Genomic DNA, 21,816 nt, shown 5'->3' with positions numbered 1-21,816 from the left:
CCAATTGCCTGCTAACAAGCCTGGCCAACCTATACTAATGATGTAGTAACATGACCGAGAAGTAAGATGTGCAACTTTCATTCCCACAGAGGAAGAACTTTATGGACCAAACCATCAGGTTTTGGATGCTGGCTAAAACGTGTGTAAAGGAAATGATGGAGAGAGCAGACATCCCTTGTGGGCAGTCAAAGGGGGATGACAAGTAAAGGTATAAAGAAGTAAGATGGAAGTAAGCCACAGGCCTTGGGGTTGGGGTTTGGCCCTGCCTTTTGCTGATGTTTCTGCCCCAAGAGTCCACTACCATTGCCCAGGTGTGTCTCATAGTTTTCTGGCTTCTATTCCTCCAAAACCCTTGTTCCATTATTTTACCATCTGAATTTTCTTATTAAGAATCAATGTTAAGATAATTAATATAAGAGGGTCCGGTCTAACATTTGTAAGGTTTACAGACACATACATGGCAGTTACCATACATCCAAAAGCACTGGTAACTGGCAGCATATCTTCCTGAAACACCACATCATTTACACAGCACAATCACAGCGCCTTTGGAAAGGCTCAACAGCAAAGTAGGGATTTCTCCTGGGCAGCATCAGGCTTCATTCATTCACTGCCTGTTAAGATCACCCTAAGCACTCATTTGCCTGCTGCACTCTTGCTTGGTCCATGAGAAGACCTCCAATGGATTTACACAGTCAGGGAAGTTGCTACTGACATAAAAAGGGCAAAATGGGGAACTCACACAAGCATTTCCCAAGTGCACCCACCTGCTCTCACTGTCCTTGCAATGCTGGCTCCTCTCCATCTCCTCATCCACTCCCCACCACAGGGAAGGAAATGGTGCAACACCGGCTGGTTGTCCCATATCCTTCTGTTAGAATGTGCTCAGCAGCCAGTTTGTGTCTTTCATAACTGCACCTACCAACTTCTCTATTAACATCCCCATTGACCCACACAGAAATCCCACCAGCTTTGGTCCAGTGTTTCACCAAGCAGGTCTGCGACTTCCAGCCTGCTCAGGGAAGATGGGGAATGCAACAGCAGTATCATACCCTGAAAACTATTTTGTTAAGAATACTTGACCAGAAGTGCATTAGGTACATTATAGTAGCAAATGACATTTTGACAAGTTTTAGAGAGAAAGGAGCTAGAAACAGTGCTGTTAAGATCTCTTATTGTACACAGCTGTGAGACATTTGGAGTCAGCTCTAACACAAATGAGATGAAATAAAAATGGTAAAGAACAGGTAGCTTAGAGCCATTTTACAAAGCACCAGACTGCAAAACAGGACTCCAAGGAGCTTTCAGTAGCTTTGCACCTATAACACAGTTGCTCTCCTCCTGCCTCCCAGCTTGGCTGGCTTTACACCCAGCCTTTCCTTGGCAAGACAATGTAGAGCGGATTGAGGTGCTGCAAGTCAAGAGCTCTTACCAGCACCTTTGTCAGCCTATACCCTGTTATATTGAGCAAATTACAACCAAAATCCCCATCAAAACTAGTCTCATATATAAATATGAGTGTGAATAACAGCAGTCCTTTCTGGCAGGACTGGGGAGAAAGCAGCGTGGGTAAAATCAGCCAAGCCACTTGTAGTAACCTCAGGGAGGGCTAAAAGATTGTTTGGGGATTAAACATTGGCTGTCAGTAAAAAAAAGCTTGGAACCATAAGTAGAAAATTTGTCTCCAACTGCTTATTCCATGGAGATTTGCAGAAAACACAATGTGCAGATGCTCTTTGCAAACTGGAATTGGGCAGGGACGTGTGTTTGTCCTCCAAATAAAGCCCGCAGGGTTTCCAAAGGCTTCTGTAACTTGGAACATTAGACAGCATCAGAAAGCACCATGGTTCATTTAAATTTCATATTAACTAAGACATGTCTGTAAAGGAAACCTAATGCTTTTCTGCAAGTAGTGTAGAAAATCAAACTGGAGGATTAAGAGAGACATTAAGGAGCGTGCTTAATAGTGCAAGAGCTGAAATCAAGCAGATATTAAATCAATCATTTTAAAGCCTTATTCTATGCAACTTGGGTTTGCAACTGTTTGTTTCAGCACTTGGAGATGCTTTAATAAGAATTTAGTTGTGAAAAACTATGGTTTCGGTGAAAAGCCTTCATGGATTTCCTGGATTTAAGTCCAGGCTAGGTGATGAAAAAAAGACATTTCCATGCAGAAGTGTCTGTATTTCTTAGCCTCAATGAATACTTATGCTACAGGAAACATTACACCTTCATGTGCTCTCTGTCACTGTTAGAAGCTCTAATGGCACATACCCCTGGGGAGGAAGTACTGGAATGAGCAGAGAAGGATCAAGGGGTTACCACCACTATGGAGTTTTGCCCATCTTTTCCCTCCAACTCAATCCTCTGGACCATACTCTTGGTTCCTACCATTTTTGGCCTAATGAGTCCTTGCTTTAGGAGGGGAAAGAGAAGGTGTTAAGAAATGTTTCACCCAGAGCTTCCTGAAATGTGGGTCTGTTAGTTTCCAGCTGTTACTGTGTGCTAAGACACCAGTTATTTTATCCATCTTTCCCAACCAGTTCTAACAACTGTCTGTAGACTTTCTCAGTGCCTAATGTGGCAACAGCATCTGCCCAGAGCTGTAATACTTTACCTAAGACTGATTGGCCAAGACAACAGGCTTGGGCTTTCAAAAAACACATAAATACCCCAGGCAGCAAGTGCTCAATGTCTTTGACCCGATCAAAGAACACTGGTGAACCAGCCACACAATGCCAGCTCTCAGCCTGGTCGCCCTGGTCAGCCTGGTGTCCACTGGTGAGTTGAGATCTCTAAGCTGCAGGTGGTCTTGACTGGTTTTAGGTAGACACTAATGAATTAATGACATTTGCTCAAACATAAATAATTTAAGGGGTTTTCAATGTAGTTTTATGAAGAATTATGGTAATGTGCTCAGTTATGACTAGTATAAAACACTGAATTAGGTGTGCGTTTAGAGCCTTATATTGATGTGTTGAGAGGTTTCATGAAGAAAGTGAATATAACTTATTTCACAAACTAACATTCAAAACATTTATCCACAGCTTTGCTTTTAGTGTACCTTACAATAAGATCTTAAGAAAAACAACCAGATCTATAGAGCAGGTTATACAATGTTCTCTTCCCTATGTTCTGAAATTACAAACTCCGATGAGCTCACGTCTTCCACTTTAAACAGCCTGTTTTGGACCTTAACACTTTATTTTGTGCTGTACAAAGTTAAATTTCCCCTATTTTCCTCTTTTGCACATGCAGTTTTTGCCAAGCAGTTGGATGCACACCCGCCCCAACAACAACACAGACACTGGGCTCCCATCTGCAGCGGGAACCCCACCAACAAGATCCGGGGCTGCGATAGATATGGCTGTGGCAACTTCGGTGCTGACAGGTAATCACAGCCTGGTTTGGTATTACAGTGCAGTAATACCACTGCTACCAACTGATGCATGGGGGAAGAAGCAAGACCAGTACAGAATTAGCAGCCAGAGTAGAAAAAATAGGAAGCATTTCAAGGATCTGAATCATTTATTCTTGTTGGTTATAGACCAGATACTTAACTAACATTCAGCAACAGCTTAAAGGATATCAAGTAGATTAATTTACACAAGCCAAAGGTCTGCCAGCATCATTGTCTTTAAGTAGGCTGTATTTCCCTGAAAAATGCTTTTATGCATAGAATGGCTCCTGCCTTCCCTGCATTTTCCTGTCACTTCCTCTCTCCAGGCACTGTAAGAAGTGTTCATCCTCATCCATGCAACTTCCAAATCTCTAAGCGAAAAAATGTAAAACATAAGATTCTATTTTATACCAATACCCATGTATTTTGGCACAGAACAGGGCTACTTTTCCGTAACAGCTTGAAATACACCACAAACATGGGAAAATTAAAAGTACCCTTAGAATATGAAATTTCACCCCCCCTTTAATGAAGGCCAGAGTAATACAAACATTTTACAATAAAGATGGATCAAAGCAAATGATTCTTTTCAATTTCACAGCAGATGCAAAAGATGTCTTAGACAAGCCTCAGATACCATACTGTGTTAACTGACACATCTACACATGATGTTAAGCCTGACAGACTCCTCTAATTCCATATTTGTGTTTTCAGGCACAGTGGTAAAGGAAAGCATGCTGGTGTGGATGTCATCTGCCATGATGGAGCGACAGTATACGCTCCTTTCAGCGGGCAGCTCTCTGGACCCATTCGATTCTTCCATAATGGAAATGCCATCGATGATGGAGTCCAAATCAGAGGATCAGGCAAGTAATTAACAGCAGATACCCCGTGAGGCAGGAACAAGTAATCATTTTATCTGCTTGAGTAAGTTTTCTGTGCCTCTTCAATTCAAGCAAAGTGTTGATTGATCTTACACCCTCTCTAGTTGCTCCATTGAAGCACAACTACACTGCTGCTCTAAGATATCACAAGTCAGCACCAGCAGGATGTAGCCCTCTTCCTATGCTTTTCTTGGAAAGGAGGGACGAAAGGAGCTGAAAAACAGGTAGCAGGAAAACAACAACCCAAGATCAAAAAAAGGAAAGAGTAAAAATAAAGTACCAGGAATAGCCCTCAGTTTTGCTGAGAGGATGTTTTCTGTCCCAACTCGCTCTTTTCCTCACTTCCTCGGCAAATTCAGTAATTTTGATGTGGGGATTGTTGGTACCTTGACCACATTTCTGCTTCATCCCTACAGTCTCCAGTAAGAGCCTGGCACGGAAGGTTTCTTGCTCACCCGAAGATCAGAGGCAGCTGATGTTTCCTGACCTCGCTTCCTCTCCCGTCTCTTCCAGGTTACTGTGTAAAGCTCGTCTGTATTCACCCCATCCGGTACAACGGCCAAATCCAGAGAGGGCAACAACTTGGGAGAATGCTGCCAATGCAGAAAGTATTTCCTGGCATTATCTCCCACATCCATGTTGAGAACTGCGACCACTCCGATCCTACTCATCTACTTACTCCTGGTAAAAAGACCAGCAAACAAAAAAACACCCCAGAATAAGTAGTATAATGAATGAAAATGAAGTTATTAATTTCAAATAAGGAAAGCAATATTAAACAGCAATAATCCCTCTCCCTGACAGCAACACCCAAAACAAAAAGAATATGCATTATACATACAGCATAACAGGAGTGCAGGCAGTGTTATAGGTAAGAGAATATATGAGCTTAACTTGTGTTTCTTGCCTACCCCATGACACAGCAGCATCAGGTCTCAGCAATAAACCAAGCCAGACATCTCTTCTGGTTGTACACTTTAAACTACTGAGATGATCTCAGTATGACATCTATAGCAGACTTTGGGACCACCCTTTGTAAATACAAATACTACATTGGCAGTAATGGAGAAGAGGACTTGAGGAGCTCAGTCCCATCAGCCTAGGCATAGAATAAGACACAATACTGAGTCTTTTCCCATCCTTCCAATTACACTGTAGGAACTGTGATAACCATTCTGTATTTTTATCTTTAAGGCACGTTCCTCATACGACATAGCCCTCAGTTTGAAACATTACAATCCAGTCTTAGGTGTACATTCTGTTTCCTAAAGGATGATAACATTTTGTGGAGCAAACATCCAACTACACACATGGAATGTATAGAATGTTTCTATCCAACTAAAAGTAAAGCACAGTAGTTACAAATGAAACACTTAGAACCTAGAAGTTAACTTTGATGTGCTGTGTTTCTGTATTTCAAAGTTGTTCCGCCGTTCCCACAACAAGACAGACACTGGGCAACACTGTGCTCCGGGAATCCTACAAACGAGATCCGAGGCTGTGATAAATATGGCTGTGGATACTATGGAGCTCCAAGGTACTGTAGAATTGGAACATGTGGGGGTTTATTGCTCCTCCACTGAAACAGAGTTGAGCTCTGTTCAAGTTGCTTAAGCTTTGAAGGCTTAGGTTAGACAGGAAGAAACATTTTTACTGCAGGGGTAATGCAGCACCAGAACAGGTTGCCCATGCGTGCTGCCTGCTTTACACCCATATAACATGAGGCCTGACAAGAGGCTGCTCTAATTACATGTTTGTTTTCAGACACAATGGCAAAGGAAAGCACACGGGTGTGGATGTCATCTGTTCTGATGGAGCAAACGTCTACGCTCCCTTTTCTGGCCAGCTCTCTGGACCCATCAAATTCTTCCACAATGGAAATGCCATTGATGATGGGGTCCAAATCAGAGGATCAGGTAAACAGCTACTGTTCATTTAATATTTCATTGACTTGAGGTCATGCAGGATGCATTACCTTGCAGCTAGCCAAGTAGTTAAGCAAGGTACACGTTTTGAAACACTGCATCTTCTATCCACTTACATGCAGAACTTTATGCTCCTATGTTACAATGCAAATCATTGAGTTTTGAAGAATGTCTTTGAGCTCTTCTCTTTACTAAAGCAGGAATTCCCACCTTCTCTTCCCTCTTTCACCAAGCCAACAACTCCAACCAATATCTATTTTTTATGACCACAGCATCTTTGCTAGTTTGGTATTTCCACTATTGATATCCCAGTGAAAAGTACACAACAGAAAATGTATTTCTGAAATAGAGTTAGTACAGAACAAATGCTTCATCAGTCATCTGCTGTTTTCCCTCTTGTTTTCACCAGGATTCTGCGTAAAACTACTCTGCATCCACCCCATCAGATACAATGGTAGGATTTCTAAGGGACAAATCCTTGGGAGAATGTTGCCAATGCAAAGAGTATTTCCTGGGATCACATCTCACATTCACGTTGAGAACTGCGATCACTCAGATCCTACTAGCAATCTTGAAAGGGGGAAAGGGCGAAGAGAGTGAAATGGAAACGTAGGAGATTCTAAATAAATTCATCTCAGCATCCAAAAGTTGTTTTTCCTTTTCATGCACAACAAAAGCTTATATTAAAACAGATTTGATACATTGAGCTTTATATAATATTGCAAGGGCATCACATTATTACATGTTCCAGGTACCAGTTAGGTACTGGATTTTAAGTACCTACAGTTGTTGTGAACGTTGTATCTTAGGCTAACTGACAGACTGCTAATCTTGGCAAACAAGATGACTTGAGATTTTGAGGACACCTGAATTGAGGAATAGAGTGAAACTGAAACGCTGAAGGTATGAAAGATGCCGTTTGGAACTGTCACAACAGAACAACCGGTGCCTTCACTGAGTGGCAAAAGGGACTCCACACAAGGAAAAAAGGTTTTTTGTCAGAATTTGCATTTACAAGAGAAGTGGGAACTTAATTACTAAGTGCAAGCTTTCCCAGGCTGAACAATCAGCAGGACAAGTAGCTCACCCCCTCATGTGGCAGAAAACATGCATTGCACCCAGTTTCTCACTGCACGGGCCCTACAAAACTCCTAAGCGTTAGCAGGTATAAATGCTGTACTTCATTTAAACTGGGGTTACTCTAATAAACTGTATTGTTTCCTTATACGCTTTAGAGATGGGGTTTTAGAAAGCCTTTGCAGTGCAGTAAACCCAAGAAAAAACAATAAAATGGACAAAATTTGCCTTAACTGGGACAAGGCAGAGCTCTCAAGTACAGGCTGCTCCATGGACTTGAGGAAGTTCAGGCAGCAGGCAGCTATCTACGGGTTCTTGTCAAATGCAAGTCATTTAGGAAGATCTACATAAGAAGAAAAAGAACAAATGCTGCTTTACACAGGGGCAATGTTCTGGCACTCCTCCCCAAAGCACTGTGTATGTAACTGCAGCACCAAGAATGGCACCAAACAACTCTCACACTAAAACTATAAAATCATTGTTAACCTAATACTAGAAGTTATCTTTCAACTAAAATTAGCTCCCATGTTACCCAGGAAGGATCAGCATTTCACATTTATGAGTTCTGTTGGCATTTAGCTACAAACTCCAACATCAATCGGTCTTACTTGTTAAGATCAGCCCGCAGAGTGAATCCACAGGAAGAATCATTGCATCAAAAAGTCACAGCACAATAAAGGCAGGCTCGTTTTTCCAGAGGCTTGGAGCTGGAGCAAGCTAACATTGATGGCTTCACGGGAAAGCTGCTTCAGTAAGAGGGACAGAGGAAACAACATTTAAAGAAGCATTTTAAGTTTCCTCCTGTAAATAGCCACTCATGTTCGATACTTCACTAATGCCCTATGCTGGCTAGGGAGACATGAAGGACTCTAGGACACACCAGCCACCTCCAAGATTTATCCATATTACATTTTAGCTTCAGCATATCAAAAGCCCTTAAGTTTGAGGCATGAACATGAAATCACAACGACATAATTCACTATAACCTAAAGCTGAACATTTCTACTGCCTCTCCCCAGGTTTCAGCAGATGGTTCCTAAAAGGATAGAACCCTGCCTAACAGGAGGATGTGGTGCAACAGATGGATAAGAATCTAATGTCAGTGCATGTATTAGATCACTTTATTATGTTTACATTTAAAGCAAATCACACATCTTAAACCAAATACTGTTTAGAAGCATTTCAAGTCTTTCAATCCTTTTGATTATGGAAGGAAGAGTTGGGTTAACAGGCACCAATAACCAGAGTCAGACACTTCTCCACTGAACAAGCAGCAGTAACACATTACTGACTCAGACAGGCATTACATGTCATCTGAAAGCCTTCAGCTTGCAACGGGGAGCAAATCTGTCCAGGACACTGGTGGCTTAACCCTTCAGACATTGCTTTTGCAGTGTAAACCTTGGAAGAAACCAACATTTAGTCTGATGTGAATGTGCTGTGTTTGTCTGGGATGGAGTTTATTGCCTTCACAGGAGCTTGTATGGGACAATGGTTTGGACTTGTGCTGGAAACCATTTATCTAATAGCCCAGGGATGTTTGTGTCACTGAGCAGCACTTACACAGAGTAAAAGCCTCTTCTGCTCCTCACCCCACCCCCCAGCAAGGAGGCTGGGAACAGGACACAGCTGAACAGCTGACCCCAGGCATATCCCATATCATAGGACATCATGCTCAGCATATAAAGCTGAGGAAGAAGGAAGGAGGGGGAACATTGGGAGTGATGGCATTTATCTTCCCAAGTCAGTGTGACACATGCTGGAGCGCTGTTGCACTGGAGATGGCTTTTTGCTTTGCTTGTGTGCAAGGCTTTTGCTTTATCTGTTAAACTGCCTTTATCTCGAGTTTTCCCATTTTTACTCTTCTGATTCTCTGCCCCATCCCAATGTAGACTTCTCCTTAGGAAGACAGAACAGCTACAGCATGAAAATAATTACAGCAAAAATTATACATAATGCATTTCAGTTTACAGCGTGCAAAATGTCAACACAAAAATACACTCTTAATTCACACCAATTCACCATTCCTTCCCCCTTTAAAGAAAACAGAGAAATCGATTCTTTCTCCAAAAACAATTAACAAATATTGAACAGTCCTGAATTAAAAACTCCTGGGTCACCTCCAGCAACCCTTACTCTAGAAATGAGGGCTTACAGCACAGCTCTATGAGCTACAGGCAAGATTCCTACAGGCCACAGCCTCTAATGGGCAAGTAGTTTACTTTTAAAATGCTCTAAATCCTTAATCCCAGACAGAAAGTGATCAAAGATGACTGCATTCCATTTGATTCTTCTTCCTAACTAGCCACATTTATGAGATCCTTCTTATCTTTTAACAATGAAAGCATACAGTCTCTCTAACCAAAGATTTGAGCTCTCCCAAATCCAGAGGCTGTTTCTTATACTCTGGCAGTTTCCAAAGTGCTTTGTCATTCACCCAACAACCAATCTAAACCCAAACTTCTAGATTCATTCATTTTAACAAGGGCTCTTTCCCACTCATTCAATGCATAAGACAGTAAAACAAAACAGTGAACAATGCAGTCTCTACAAAGAAGTCTTGACAAAATTAAAGTGCAATTTAAAAGTGGAAAGGTTCTTTGTAAGCATAAGCTTATTTACCACAACATTTCAACACACTAGCACGAGTTGAAACCAGATTATATTTGAGTAATCTGGGCTAGTGTATTTTAATGTACAAAGCTTTTATATTTATAAACATGGTCAGAAAAAAGCTGCATAAAACATCACATTACTGAATTCCAACCTGTATCCAGCTTGCCATAAACGTAGGTTTACTAAAGGAAAAACATTTCTCTAGTCCTCTTCTGACTACATCAGAAAGATTAAACATGAACATGAAACTTGCCCCAACCTTTAACGTGGATGGAACACTTAAAATGAAGCTCAGAGAAGCCCAATTCACCGAGGTTTGAAGCACCTGTAAACCACAGACACTCTCAGAAGTGTGAAGTACACTGATTCCATTTCAACATACCGTTAACACTCCAGAACGTTTTGCTGTGACACTACTAGAGGTTCTCAAGGTAGAAAAGCTCAAACCTGGAAATAAGTTTTCATGTTTCATTTTTAAATTCTTTACTTGCATAGAAAGCAACACCCTGATTCTACCCTTTTGTCCACAAATGTAAAGAATTCACCATGTTGGCATCATGTCAGGAAACCAGAGTCTTCCCAGGTGTTTGGAGACTTCCAAATGGAGTCGATCTAAGCTATAATCGCTATCTGGAATCAGTACCTCCTCCATTATAGAGAGCTGGGTAAGCCTGCCCCCACACATCTTCACAAATTCAATAAAACCTCTGCAAGTCACTTCACATTCACCAAGTCCCATTGCTGTCAAGTTCTTACAGCGCTCAGCAATCCGGATAAGTTCATCATCCAAAGGCTGGAGTCCATTAGCACACACAACCAACTCAATTAGCCTTGGGCAATTCATGCCAATGCGCCCTAACATCGCTTTGCTTACTGCACGACCAAAGTAAAGGTGTGTAACAGGGGTTTCCTCTCGGAAGAAAGCATCACATTCCTCTTCATATAAGAAGAAATACATCACAATGTTGACTTTGGGGGAGTGTTTAACAAGAGCATCCCAGCTTTGCTTTTTAATAGTATGAAATTCAACTTGGCCGGGATTTTCACTCACGACATCTATGCGAAGGTGTTCAAGGTCAACATGTTTCTCACTTGACAGAGCCAGCAGCAGTTCGTCACTTAATATGTAGTAGTTCAAAGCCAGCTCCTTAAGTCCATGACACTGGTCAGCAACACAGAGAATTCCTGAGGAACAAGAAATAATTAGTCTGCAAAATGAAAAGTGAATGTAAAACTCAAGCACGTCCTAATTCTATTGGCTTGAGTATTCATGCCTATATCCAAAACCCATGAAATACCATAAAGTTCCAAATATCCACATCCTTTAGAGGGTTCTGGCCGTAAACATCAGTTAAAGCTGCAAGTCTATCTAGTTGTATTCATCTTGGATCTGCTTTGCCTTCCCTGTGCAAAATTTCTTCAACTTAGAAGAAGCAATTGAAATTAGGTAAGGTTCAGCTGAAGTTGCCACTTCCCTTCCCTACTACTCCTTCCTTCAGCATTCATCTAAGGATTCTAATTAAATGACCACCAGCAAACTAGCTGAAGAGATGTGCTAAAAATCAGACCCTTCCCTGAACTGAGACATAAACCACATAACTGCTCAATCTGCTGGAATATAAAGTAGACAGATTAAATCACCTTCTATGGACTCTGGAAAGTACAGGAAAGAGACAAAACCAGGATTCCCTCTCCCCAGCAGCAAGGTTTCAGGAGAAACATAAGTGAGAAGGGACCTAAAGGCCTTCTGCACTTTCTGTCAAAGCTGTATTTCAAAAGGAGTGAGCTCTTCACCAACCAACGTTAAAACGAGCAAGTTCATAACTACCAGATCTGGACACACGAGGGCACTACAGACACAGAAACACTCGCAGTCTTCCACTGCTCTGTTTTCCGTACACACTCCGTGTATTTTTAACGTAACTTTGAAGTATTAACACTTTTTTTCAGTACCTTAAACTCTCAGTACCTCATGAAACTGTTGTTGTTTCATCTCCTTTATCCCACCAACCAGTAGCTGATTCATGGCTCTGGGATTTTGCATGTGTGTTCCCAGAGAACGCCAGTTGGTTAAGTTCACAAAGTTGCCCACGTTACTCAGCATGTATTTCATTACCCTTAACAGACCTGGCAATGAACATTAAGTGCTTGCAATATGTGTTAAAGGCTTGCACTAATTTTGGAGGCTTTTCCTTCTCAAAGCCTGTCATCAGATGCAGTGAAGCAGCTGAGAAGAATGTAAACTAAAATCCCAGAAGATGCAGTCAAGTGAGGAACACCTCCACCTTCATTACTCCAACTCATTATTCTTCCCCTTCCAACTATCTAAAGCCAAGGTCAATAAAAGGTCTCTGCTAAGTGACTCACAAGAACATCAGAGGTTTTATGAATACCTTGTTTCAAACTAAGTATTGACCATCATTTTATGTATTTCACTACTACACTTTACACATTCACTACTCACCAGCAGGTGATACATGAGGACAACTGCTCATCTTTAGCAGTTTAAGAGTATCACTATTGTTAGCAACAAGAACCTTCAAGGAAGGATCATCAAGTGGTGTGTCATCTATCTTGATTGAGGATAATGACTTGGAGTTTACAAAAACCACTGTCAGTGCTGAAGCAAAATGAGCCTGTTGGGAGAAATTGAAGGAGGGGAGAAAAAAGAAATCTTAATGAAAAGATGGGCAAAATTTCAACATCTAAAACTCAGGTTTTGCACTCACAGAAAGTACAAAAAATAATCACTTCTTAGGTATCCCCTGGTTGTGTAACAAAGAAAGCATTATTTGAACATGAAGACAGGTACTGTTCGCTAAAAATATGCTACTACATGTGACAAGAATCAACTTTACACTCAGTAGTTAACTCATCCACTCTGATTTATCTTTTCACTGCAATAAAACAGGAACAAGTATTCAGTGATAAGCCTGAACTATTTAGAATTTACCTGCAGAAATAAAGGAAGTGGTATTTATTTTATTTTCCAGAAAGTAACTCTGCTGTGATCTGTGGAGGCAAAGAAAGGAAAATCTCCCAATATTTTAACACCACATTACAGCATGGGGTCATTTTATCTTTTAACCCAGAAATGAGAACCCCAGGCTTCTAAATCATTCCTCATCTCTACCACAAAGCATCAGTGTTACTGATTTAAATAAATAGAAGCAATGATTATTTTCCTAATACTCATGGATGCCAGAAATTGAAGTACAAAACAATACAAAGCTCAAGTGGTTAAAAGTGAATTAAGTCACTCTGGTTACAGTTGGTGGAACATTACCTTAGAGACATTCATGAAGCTTGGTTTTGCTGTAGAAATCAAACCCAGGGTCTTGATAGAACAGTTTACCAACTGAGAAAGGATGTTGCAGGCTGCTTCTGCTGACTCAGTACTACTATCAACCTATAAAAACGATTTGAAAGTAATGAAAACATTCTTTATTAATATTTTAAGAACAGCATCATGGATAGCCAAGCCTGCATATTCCACACCTACTCAGCTGTACTGCACCAGACTGGATTTACAACAGGGACCAAGCACAACATTAATTTCAGGTTCAGGAAGGTCACTATTAGAAACTTCTCCTGACTGTGATTGCTGAGTATTAGTATGAACAGAAGCTGAGATTTAAGCCTTCTCTTCAAATAACCTCATGTCTTCCTACTAAACAACTGTAATTAGTATTGATGTTATGATAGTTGCATGTATGTCTCTTTTACAAATACCAGTTCTAGACTCTTACAGATGAAACTACCAATGCTGAGAAAAAGGATCTTCTGACTTCCATCTTAGCATTAATATCAACCCTTTCTTCTGCATTTTCTTCACAGCTTAGAACTATGGTATCCTGTAAGGAGAGGTGACTGCAAAGAAGTGAACAAAGCACCTGTAATTCCAACTCTGATCTCAGATGAACAGAGCAAACTGTATCAAGTATTCAATGAAAAAAAAATCTGCATTTATGCAATCCTGAGACTACAACCTAGCTTTTATTTAAATCAAGTTTACTGCTACTTATGTCCTTAGGCACCAAACACCTGAATATACAGGCACAGCATCTTTCTCCCTTACTCATACTTTTTGAAAGCATGGTTCTAAAATTATGACATTCTTCACTGTAAAGCCTTATTTTGAAAACAGATTATAAACAGAAGACAAAATTATTTCCTTGAAAGCTTCTATGTGTAAGAAATATTTATCTGCATCATAATCTGCTGAGTACTGAGACTGCCACTAACACTGACTCACAGAAACTACATATTCTGTATATGCTGAAAACACATCATTCAATCTTCAGCACTGTATCATTTGACGTTAGCTCTTCCTTCACTTTGTAAAGTGTAGGAAATGGAAGGAAACCATGTGCATCCATAGAAATGTTGCAGTAGCTGCCTTTTTAAACATAAGACTTCCCAGGTACAACACTCGAGCCAACTGACACAGAGAAGCTGCATATATTACACTCAGCCACATGACAAGACAAGCCTCTGTTCATCCAAGACTTACCTTGAAGCTGACGTACTGCAGATGATCAGCATGCCTCTTGATAATCTGCTGAATGAGATCAGGGTGTGTAGACTTTAAGTAAGAAGTAGCTGGCTGGCTAAGTTCAAATTCAAATCTCCTCCAGAGATCTGGGATGTGAAAGACTTCATTCCACCTTCGACAAACAGAAGATGCCCTTGCTCGATCGACTAAAGGCAGAAACTGGAAAACACGCAGAATAATGTGGTGTGGAAGGTTTCCCCAGTTCATTGAGGAGTGCAAGTCACATTCACCAAACACTGAGCCATAGGAGCAAGTTTTCTGCTTTTTGCTTTTCTGTGATGTTTGAGGAGCTCCACTGTCAACCACACCTCTCTGCCTAGCTCTCTTCATCGTGAAAGCTTCGGGTACTGGAACGACCCAATGTATTCAAACTGCAGTTTTCTGAAAGGTCTCACGTGCAATAGGTCTCTAGAAAAAGATAGGGAGGGAGAGACAAGACCATGGAAACACAGTCAGAGATAACAAGTCAGTAAAACTTAAATACAGCATGTTACTAGGAAAAATGGTGTGAGTTATGTCAATATCCAGTGCACAGGCGTTAGCAAGGACCTGCTTCCTCAATACCTTTTATGTTGTACAACTTGACTTGAATCTTGGAGAACTTGGGTTTGTTAATTTAACAAGTGTAGCTTCATGTGTTATTACTTCATAGTATATAAAACACTTTTTTGGGGGAAAATAAGGTATTTAACAGTAATTAAGTTTAGCAGTAGCAAACTGTTTATGTTTAAATTCAGCATACTATGGAAACTACTCAGTTCTTAGAAGAATTTTATCATCTACAGAGCCCAATTCATAAACTTCCTTTTTAAACACCAATGATCTTGGATCAGACACGTTCAGAAGAGTCAGACTGAAAAGTTCTGATTTTTTTTTTTCTTGGGTTCTTTTCCTATCATTCCCGGCAGAGGAAAAATGTTTGTACAGCTAACAACAGAAAACTTCAGAGGCCACTTACGAAACCAGGGCAAAGTAAGGCTCACATGCTGTTTTTCAGCGGGAGGAAAGGACAGTGACCCTGGGATACAGCAAACTGCATGATTCCATTGAGGAGTATCTGCCATATAAGCCAGAGTTCAGATAAACAGCAGCATAAGGAAAAGCCCCTCATTCCCATGCTGAAACAGTGCTATCTACTCAGTCCATTCCAGACTGAATTCTATTATTCAGTCAATTCTCAACAACTGTCTTAACCGTTTCAAATACCACTTCATTTTACCCTTGGATGAGGCCTTTCTCAAAGTACAACAGGGCTTTATCTCTTCCCAGCCACTCTGAAACTGAGCTTTTCAAAGCAACCATGTAGTCTTCAAGAACAAAGACCACACATTATCTGTTTTTACTGAACAATCTTCCATGGCAGCACTCACTCACACAGCATGCTTCTTCTGGAGCAAACATTTCACATAGTAACTTCATTATGGGATCAAAAAGAACCTAAACCAAAATCCAGAAACAGCTATCAAAATATAGAATATCCTATCAAAAATTTATCTGGCACTTTCCCCAGCTTATGAAACCTGATCTGTGGCTGATAAGGTGTCTTGACACATAAGTGTAACTCCACTTTGATGAAAAGAAAGCATTTGCCTTCTTCAAGAATTAGCCAACTAATCAAGAGCTGTTCATATGTCTAACAGTCACTAGAAATCTTCGCTCAGCCTCCTTAAAGTTCCATTTCTGGTAGAGGTAGGTAATATATGGAGGAGGAGAAGCTAGAAACACTCTTTAAATTATATGTCATAACAGGAGTTTTTCTTCCTTGAATAGACACACATGCCTTGTGTTAACAAAGTCAGCAAGTCAAGGAGAATGAAGAACAATACGCTCCAAAACACAGCAGTATTTCTAAACAATACATTACTGTTACTTAATGTAATGAAGATGCAAGCTCAGCATGAACAAACATTTTGCTACTAGATCATGTTATCGAATTGTCATCCACATGACCACATTTTATGACTTCTGACTGCTTTAAGCCACATAATGAATGGGAACTCCAATGCATTATGTGTGGATGTAGCAATTAACCATTACATAACTCTCTCTTGCAGTTGCTCATAGCCTTGCCAAATTTAGCAGAGGCTCAGCACTCTCTGAGTCAAATACCTCCTGGCTTTTTTAGGTTTCTATATTCCAGTACTGTAAGTAAGTAAAATTATGATACACTACAGTGAGATGCAAAACAGAAAAAGGTCCCAGTGGTTATAAATGAAAGTTTTCACCAAACACGAAGCCCTAATATTTCCTGTGAACACGTGAATACTCTAACTACAAACAGTATATATTTCAAAACACAACTGAAGTTAAATAAATCGTACATTCATGTCATATAATCCAGGCAGTATTCAATGATAGGTTTACACATATACATACCTCCAAAAAAATCCGGAAGTTCCTGTCAAGTTACCAGCACTCTCCTGGTATCCAAACATACATCCCACTCTTGAGTCATCCTGAACGTGTGCATGGATTCCTTAACCAGAAGGCAGGGACTGGTCCCAGATGAACTGACCTGTGAAGCCACCAACCAAAGAAACACTGTAATGCCTGGGAGACCCAGAGGAGGGACTGAAATCAGCTACGGAACAAAGTCCGAGATGAAGAGCACACATGGCACTGTACTGCAGACACAAAAGTAGAATAATGGAATGTGACAAGCAAATTCATTTTACCAAATGTGATCTGAAAACTATCATTTAACTAGTGGGAAGGCGTAACTGTTGGCACAAATCTAGGTTTTCTATTATTTAAAGTTTTAGCCACATCAGTACTCTTATGCAACACACATACACCCCTGGATTCTTGAATATTAGCTAAAGAAATTACAAACCTGGATAAGAAATGTTAACTACTCACTTTTACTCCAAAAACATGCTTACTGCATTGTGATAATCCTGACAGTAAGCAAACTAATTAAACACTGGAAAAAAGGGTATCAGTGATGCATGAACATCATCCCCATACTAACATGAAAAAACCTACCCTGTATCTTAGTATGAAAGTATCTTAGTCTGCTATAGAAAGCATACCCCAAACCTCCAAACTCAGTTACCCACTTTATATTATTTGTAGATGGTTTAATGGAAAGCTATAGGAATGGCAACACAAATCTGACTTAATCATTGACAGATTTTGAATGAAAAGGAGATTTAGAAACTGAACATGTTTACAAAGTATCGTGTTCAACCAGTAATAACATCTTTAGAAACCTTCTAACACTGAACTTTTCCTTTAAAAGGTGACAGACAAGAGGCTTTACGTTCTTCCAGGTCATATCCTCATGTTCTGAAATACTACCCAGTTAACATGAGCTTTAAAGCTGTAAAGTTTAGCACAGGTGCAGTACATGTGTTAGCTATGAATACAAGAGAAGCAGTCCCCATCTCCTTAGCAAAGTCAAACTCTAACACTGAAACCCGTGCAAGTAATGCTGTTGCTCAGCTCATGCATCAGAAAACTGAAAAGCTGCATAGTCATGCTTGTCTATACTTGGAAACTTGATATGCATTAGTAACTGCAGATGGCATCTGAAAAGTCTGCAAGTGATGGGATGGCCCTGTATCACATTCTCCTGTGAAGCGAGCAGACTGTCCCTTTGCTAACTGCACAGCACATAAAATCTGTTTGCTGTCAGTGTCTAACACCAAGGCAGGTTTATAATGCCACATGTAAACAGAACACATAAATAACATTGTAATTAAGAGCATAAAACATTGAGATGCAATATAAAAATTCAACACAGGATTGCATTAAGTGTAAGTTTTAAACCACATGATGTCTTTTGAAGCAGCTTTCTTACCTAAACAATGCTTCCAAGTTACAACAGGCAATAAATGAATTAACTGAGGCAGCTGCAGCCATGAGGCATTCACAAGCATCTGTCTGCTTTCCCCTCCTGTTCAGATAAAATGCCACAAAAATCTTGGTTAGTCTTGAAAAAGAATAACCCTTGTATTACATCCCATGCAAAAGTGAGGAAAATACACTGCAAAAAGTTTATACATGTTCTTGTTTTAGTAAAGGAGCTTGAGGGCATCTTAACACAGGTACCTTCTCCCACATGCCAAATGCTGTGCCACTGATAGAAATGTGAGGTCGGATGAAGTATAAAATTGATGGGAAACAAGTGTTGCAGCTGCATTTACACAGTACTGGCCAACACTACAATGTAAACAGTAACTTACTCAACATTTCCATTATCATTACCACTAGTAGTGAAGTTTGGCCAATAACACTGGCCTAGAGAACTACACAACAGACGATGGAGACACAGAGGCCACATGGCACAGCTTCCTACCACCCAACAGGCAGCAGCCACCACCCAGTACAGCCCTGGGAATGCAGTCACCTGGCAAGGAGCAAGGCAGGAGCTGCACCCAATGGACAATAAACCACCCAGACTGCAGCCTCGTCCCTGTTGATGGGCTCCCAGAATGCAGATGAAAGCCTGTGCAAAGCAGCAAGTGTATCACCAACTACCACATCAAGGGGGCTTACACTCAAAGTCCCCTATATCCCTCCACACTACTTTCTTTTAACACTACATGACAGCTAAGTTGTTTGCACCTCAGTATCTTCCATCATAAGGAAACATTGAAAGCTTTGCTTCCAAGAACCACACCAAATAACTGAAGTCTTTGTCATGATAAGCTTTACATGCCTGTCACTGGGCTAAAAAATAAAGAGTATACCCTTTCATCTGGTCTAACGCGAGGATTTCAGTATTCTTCCCAACACTTCTCACTGTGGCTGTCAGCAAAATAAGTGTTAACAGCAAAATAACACCTCAGAACTTTAGGAAAAGGACATTAATATCCTTTTATAGTAAGGAATGTAATAAATTTAGACACTACATTAAAAGTTATTCAAAGTTGTTAAATAATAAAATAATTGGGTGCACAGCCTAATGATGCTTCCATTAAGTGTTCAGTGTCAGAAGAACCACACAAAGCAGCTTGAACTAAGCTCACAGAAGCAGAAATGTTTATAATGAAAGAATAGCTAGCTATCAGAGATGCAATCAGATACAAACTTGTAATGTAAATAACAGTGAATTGTTATAAGGTAGAGTTACCTAAATTATTACACCAAAGATAAACAGCAACACCACAGTCATTGAAGTGAAACACTTGGATAACTGGTGAGGTTTATCACATCTGTCTGTGCAGAGCATAGTGTCAAATACTGGCGCACTGCCCCATACAGCTGTTTTCTCTATAAACTCCTTGACCTTAGCATCCCATGATCAGGTATTTTTGCACAGCTGCACGTTATCCTACTCAAACCCACAAAACCCACCAGGGATCAGGAAAGAAATCAAATTTAATAACTGTTCCTGCAGCTTTATCCTGGTAAAAGAAGCATCAACTTCTGCCAAAATTCAGATGCTAAAATCTCTCCCACGACAGGAGGTCTCAGCAGGGGATTGAGAGAAGTGGTCAGCAGGAGCTCAGTTAAGCCAGCAGCTGTTCACTACTTCCCATGGCTGTTGCAGAAAAGGGGGTTTATTATGAAAACCCAACATATCATGGATTCAAGCCACAAGGAAATAACTGCTGCCTCTGATTTGTGGATTCCACTTTCAGTTCTCAGCACCAGGACCCAGCAGGAATTAATGAAACACCGCAACAATCAGGTTTCTAGGAGAGAAAAAGGGGAAAAAAATCCAAAAGAAATCAAGCTCCTGCTAAGTAAAACCCCTTTCAAATAACTACGCTCAGAAATCCACCGGGATAAAGCAGGCATCGTGATAATTAAGCCTTAACTTTCCAACACGTGGAAATTAACGTTGATGGATCTGCCTTTAAGAGCTGAAATACCTGTCCCGTTAATCATAGTGTCTTTTAAGAACCCGCAGTTCAGTGATAGCACCAAGGTCACCACGTTAAGGAATCCGGAGCCCCTGTGGAGAACAGGCGCAGCGCATCCCCTACTCCAGAACGGGAGCGCTGGAACTGCTGATGCAGCCTCAATCGCCGCGTTAGGTTTCAAAACACAGAGCGAAAACGCATCGGAAGCTCCGGTTTCAGAACATGAAGCTCCAAGATAAGCGGTTTTCTTCATTTAGGGCATTTCTGCTTCTGAACAGGGGTTTAAGCCTTCATTTTTCTCCTCGAAACTGAGTCTCTCTCTCAAGGGATTGATCACGTTTTTAATGTGAGCCCTAAAAATACCAGCACTCAGCTGAACACCTTAATGCCTCCGGTAATTGCCACTGAAGCAGGATGAACGCATTGCCGCTTTCAGTGTTATTCAAGTGACAAAATGTAGCTGTTCTACTGATGCACTATATTCAGAAGCCACCTCCATCTGAATTCACTTTTAGACTATAAACACCACCCAAAACTCCCCTTATTTTAATGGCACATCTGAAGCTCCACAGCTTCAAGAGCTCTCTTGACCCAAACACTGCAAGGCAGAAACAAACGCATTCTTTCTACGGGCTTTCTAGAAGCGGTTCTACCCATCTTTAACATGCCGTTTAACCTCTTTGCATTGGAAAACCCCCTTTTCTTACAAACGACGGCTCCCGGGCATCCCCAGCGCACCACTCGCCCTAACCGGGTGCCCGAAGAGGATGCAACCCCGGTGTTAAAGCACACCAGGAGGTCGCAGGTCGGCGGTTTGGGGTCTGTTCCACCTGACACTTCAACACAAGCGGGCTCCGAGCGAACGCAGCCCCGGCCAAGGCATTACCTTCCCCGCGGTGTCCCCCGCAGCTCTTGCAGGGGCCGGAGGGCGGCCATGGCCCTGAGGGCGGCGACCTCCGCTCAGGCCGAAGGTTTACGAACGCAACAGGAGCCCTGCTGAGCTCACGGAGAACGAAGGTCTCCCCCCGCGGCGGGCACTGCCGTCCAGCTCCACACCGCCGCTGCCTCCCCCCTTCCCCGGGCCGCCAAGCGGGGACACCGCGGCCTCCACCCACCCACCCGGGGCCGCCCCGCCGCTCACCGCCGCCCCGGCGCGGCTCCCTCGCAGAGGCAGGGCCGAGGCAGCCGCCGAGCAGGGCACAGGCTCCGCGCTCTGCCCCGAGCGAGCCCGCCCGCCGCGGGGAGGAGCCGCAGCGGCCGCCCCGCACACACCCCCTCAACGCGCAGGCGCCATTCAGGGCTGCGGGCGCCATTTCACGGCCGGGCGGGAGGCGGCCCGCGGCTAAAATGGGGAGGGCGGCTCCGGACCGGGTCCTAATGCCCCACCCGGCATGGAGGGGTCTTGGCTGTGGTCGCTTGCTCTCTCCTTTCCCTTCCGGCATGAGCGGCTGGGCCGGTTCCTCCTCATGGGCAGGCCGGGCCTCCCGGTCATTCTTTCTCTCGGCTGTTGTATCATTTCCTTATGGGGAGTACCGGTAGCCCCGGA

At 41.9% G+C, this 21,816-nt stretch overlaps 2 protein-coding genes across 3 annotated transcripts; one reads left to right on the top strand and one right to left on the bottom strand.

The window, feature by feature from the left end:
- Positions 1–2,644: 2,644 nt before the first annotated feature.
- Positions 2,645–6,856, top strand: LOC133211574 (myeloid protein 1-like). The gene is made up of 7 exons (XM_061352036.1): positions 2,645–2,781; positions 3,259–3,391; positions 4,115–4,266; positions 4,798–4,968; positions 5,707–5,821; positions 6,049–6,200; positions 6,619–6,856. The coding sequence occupies exons 1-7, from the start codon at positions 2,736–2,738 to the stop codon at positions 6,807–6,809; spliced, it is 960 nt and encodes a 319-aa protein (XP_061208020.1). The 5' UTR covers positions 2,645–2,735; the 3' UTR covers positions 6,810–6,856.
- A 2,315-nt stretch (positions 6,857–9,171) lies between these two features.
- On the bottom strand, positions 9,172–21,453 carry LOC133211585 (F-box/LRR-repeat protein 21-like). 2 transcript variants are annotated; one of them, XM_061352065.1, is made up of 7 exons: positions 21,412–21,453; positions 18,260–18,355; positions 16,834–16,972; positions 14,416–14,865; positions 13,189–13,311; positions 12,367–12,538; positions 9,172–11,087 (listed from the first exon to the last, which is right to left on the bottom strand). In XM_061352065.1, exons 4-7 carry the CDS (start codon positions 14,785–14,787, stop codon positions 10,444–10,446), a joined length of 1,311 nt encoding a protein of 436 aa, XP_061208049.1. In that variant the 5' UTR covers positions 14,788–14,865; positions 16,834–16,972; positions 18,260–18,355; positions 21,412–21,453; the 3' UTR covers positions 9,172–10,443. The 2 variants fall into 2 exon arrangements, with proteins under 2 accessions (XP_061208049.1, XP_061208050.1); XM_061352066.1 differs by lacking the exon at positions 21,412–21,453 and adding an exon at positions 21,157–21,191.
- Positions 21,454–21,816: the final 363 nt, after the last annotated feature.

This window comes from Neopsephotus bourkii, unplaced genomic scaffold (genome assembly GCF_033783945.1).
Source record: "Neopsephotus bourkii isolate Nb327-2 ecotype Australia unplaced genomic scaffold, CSIRO-AGI_Nbou_v1 NB_620, whole genome shotgun sequence".
NCBI classification, from domain to species: Eukaryota; Metazoa; Chordata; class Aves; order Psittaciformes; family Psittacidae; genus Neopsephotus; species Neopsephotus bourkii.
Note: the sequence above shows the minus strand (reverse complement) of the source record. Positions and strands in the feature narration are given on the sequence as shown.

Excerpts from the sequence above, each read along its gene's own strand:
- LOC133211574 (XM_061352036.1), top strand. The coding sequence starts at position 2,736 with ATGCCAGCTCTCAGCCTGGTCGCCCTGGTCAGCCTGGTGTCCACTG. Across the intron at positions 4,267-4,797 it reads AGTCCAAATCAGAGGATCAG|GTTACTGTGTAAAGCTCGTC; the intron begins GCAAGTAATTAA and ends CGTCTCTTCCAG. Across the intron at positions 4,969-5,706 it reads TACTCATCTACTTACTCCTG|TTGTTCCGCCGTTCCCACAA; the intron begins GTAAAAAGACCA and ends TGTATTTCAAAG.
- LOC133211585 (XM_061352065.1), bottom strand. The coding sequence starts at position 14,787 with ATGAAGAGAGCTAGGCAGAGAGGTGTGGTTGACAGTGGAGCTCCTCAA. Across the intron at positions 13,312-14,415 it reads TGCAGTACGTCAGCTTCAAG|GTTGATAGTAGTACTGAGTC; the intron begins GTAAGTCTTGGA and ends TCGTTTTTATAG. Across the intron at positions 11,088-12,366 it reads TCCTCATGTATCACCTGCTG|GAATTCTCTGTGTTGCTGAC; the intron begins GTGAGTAGTGAA and ends CTTGTTCCTCAG.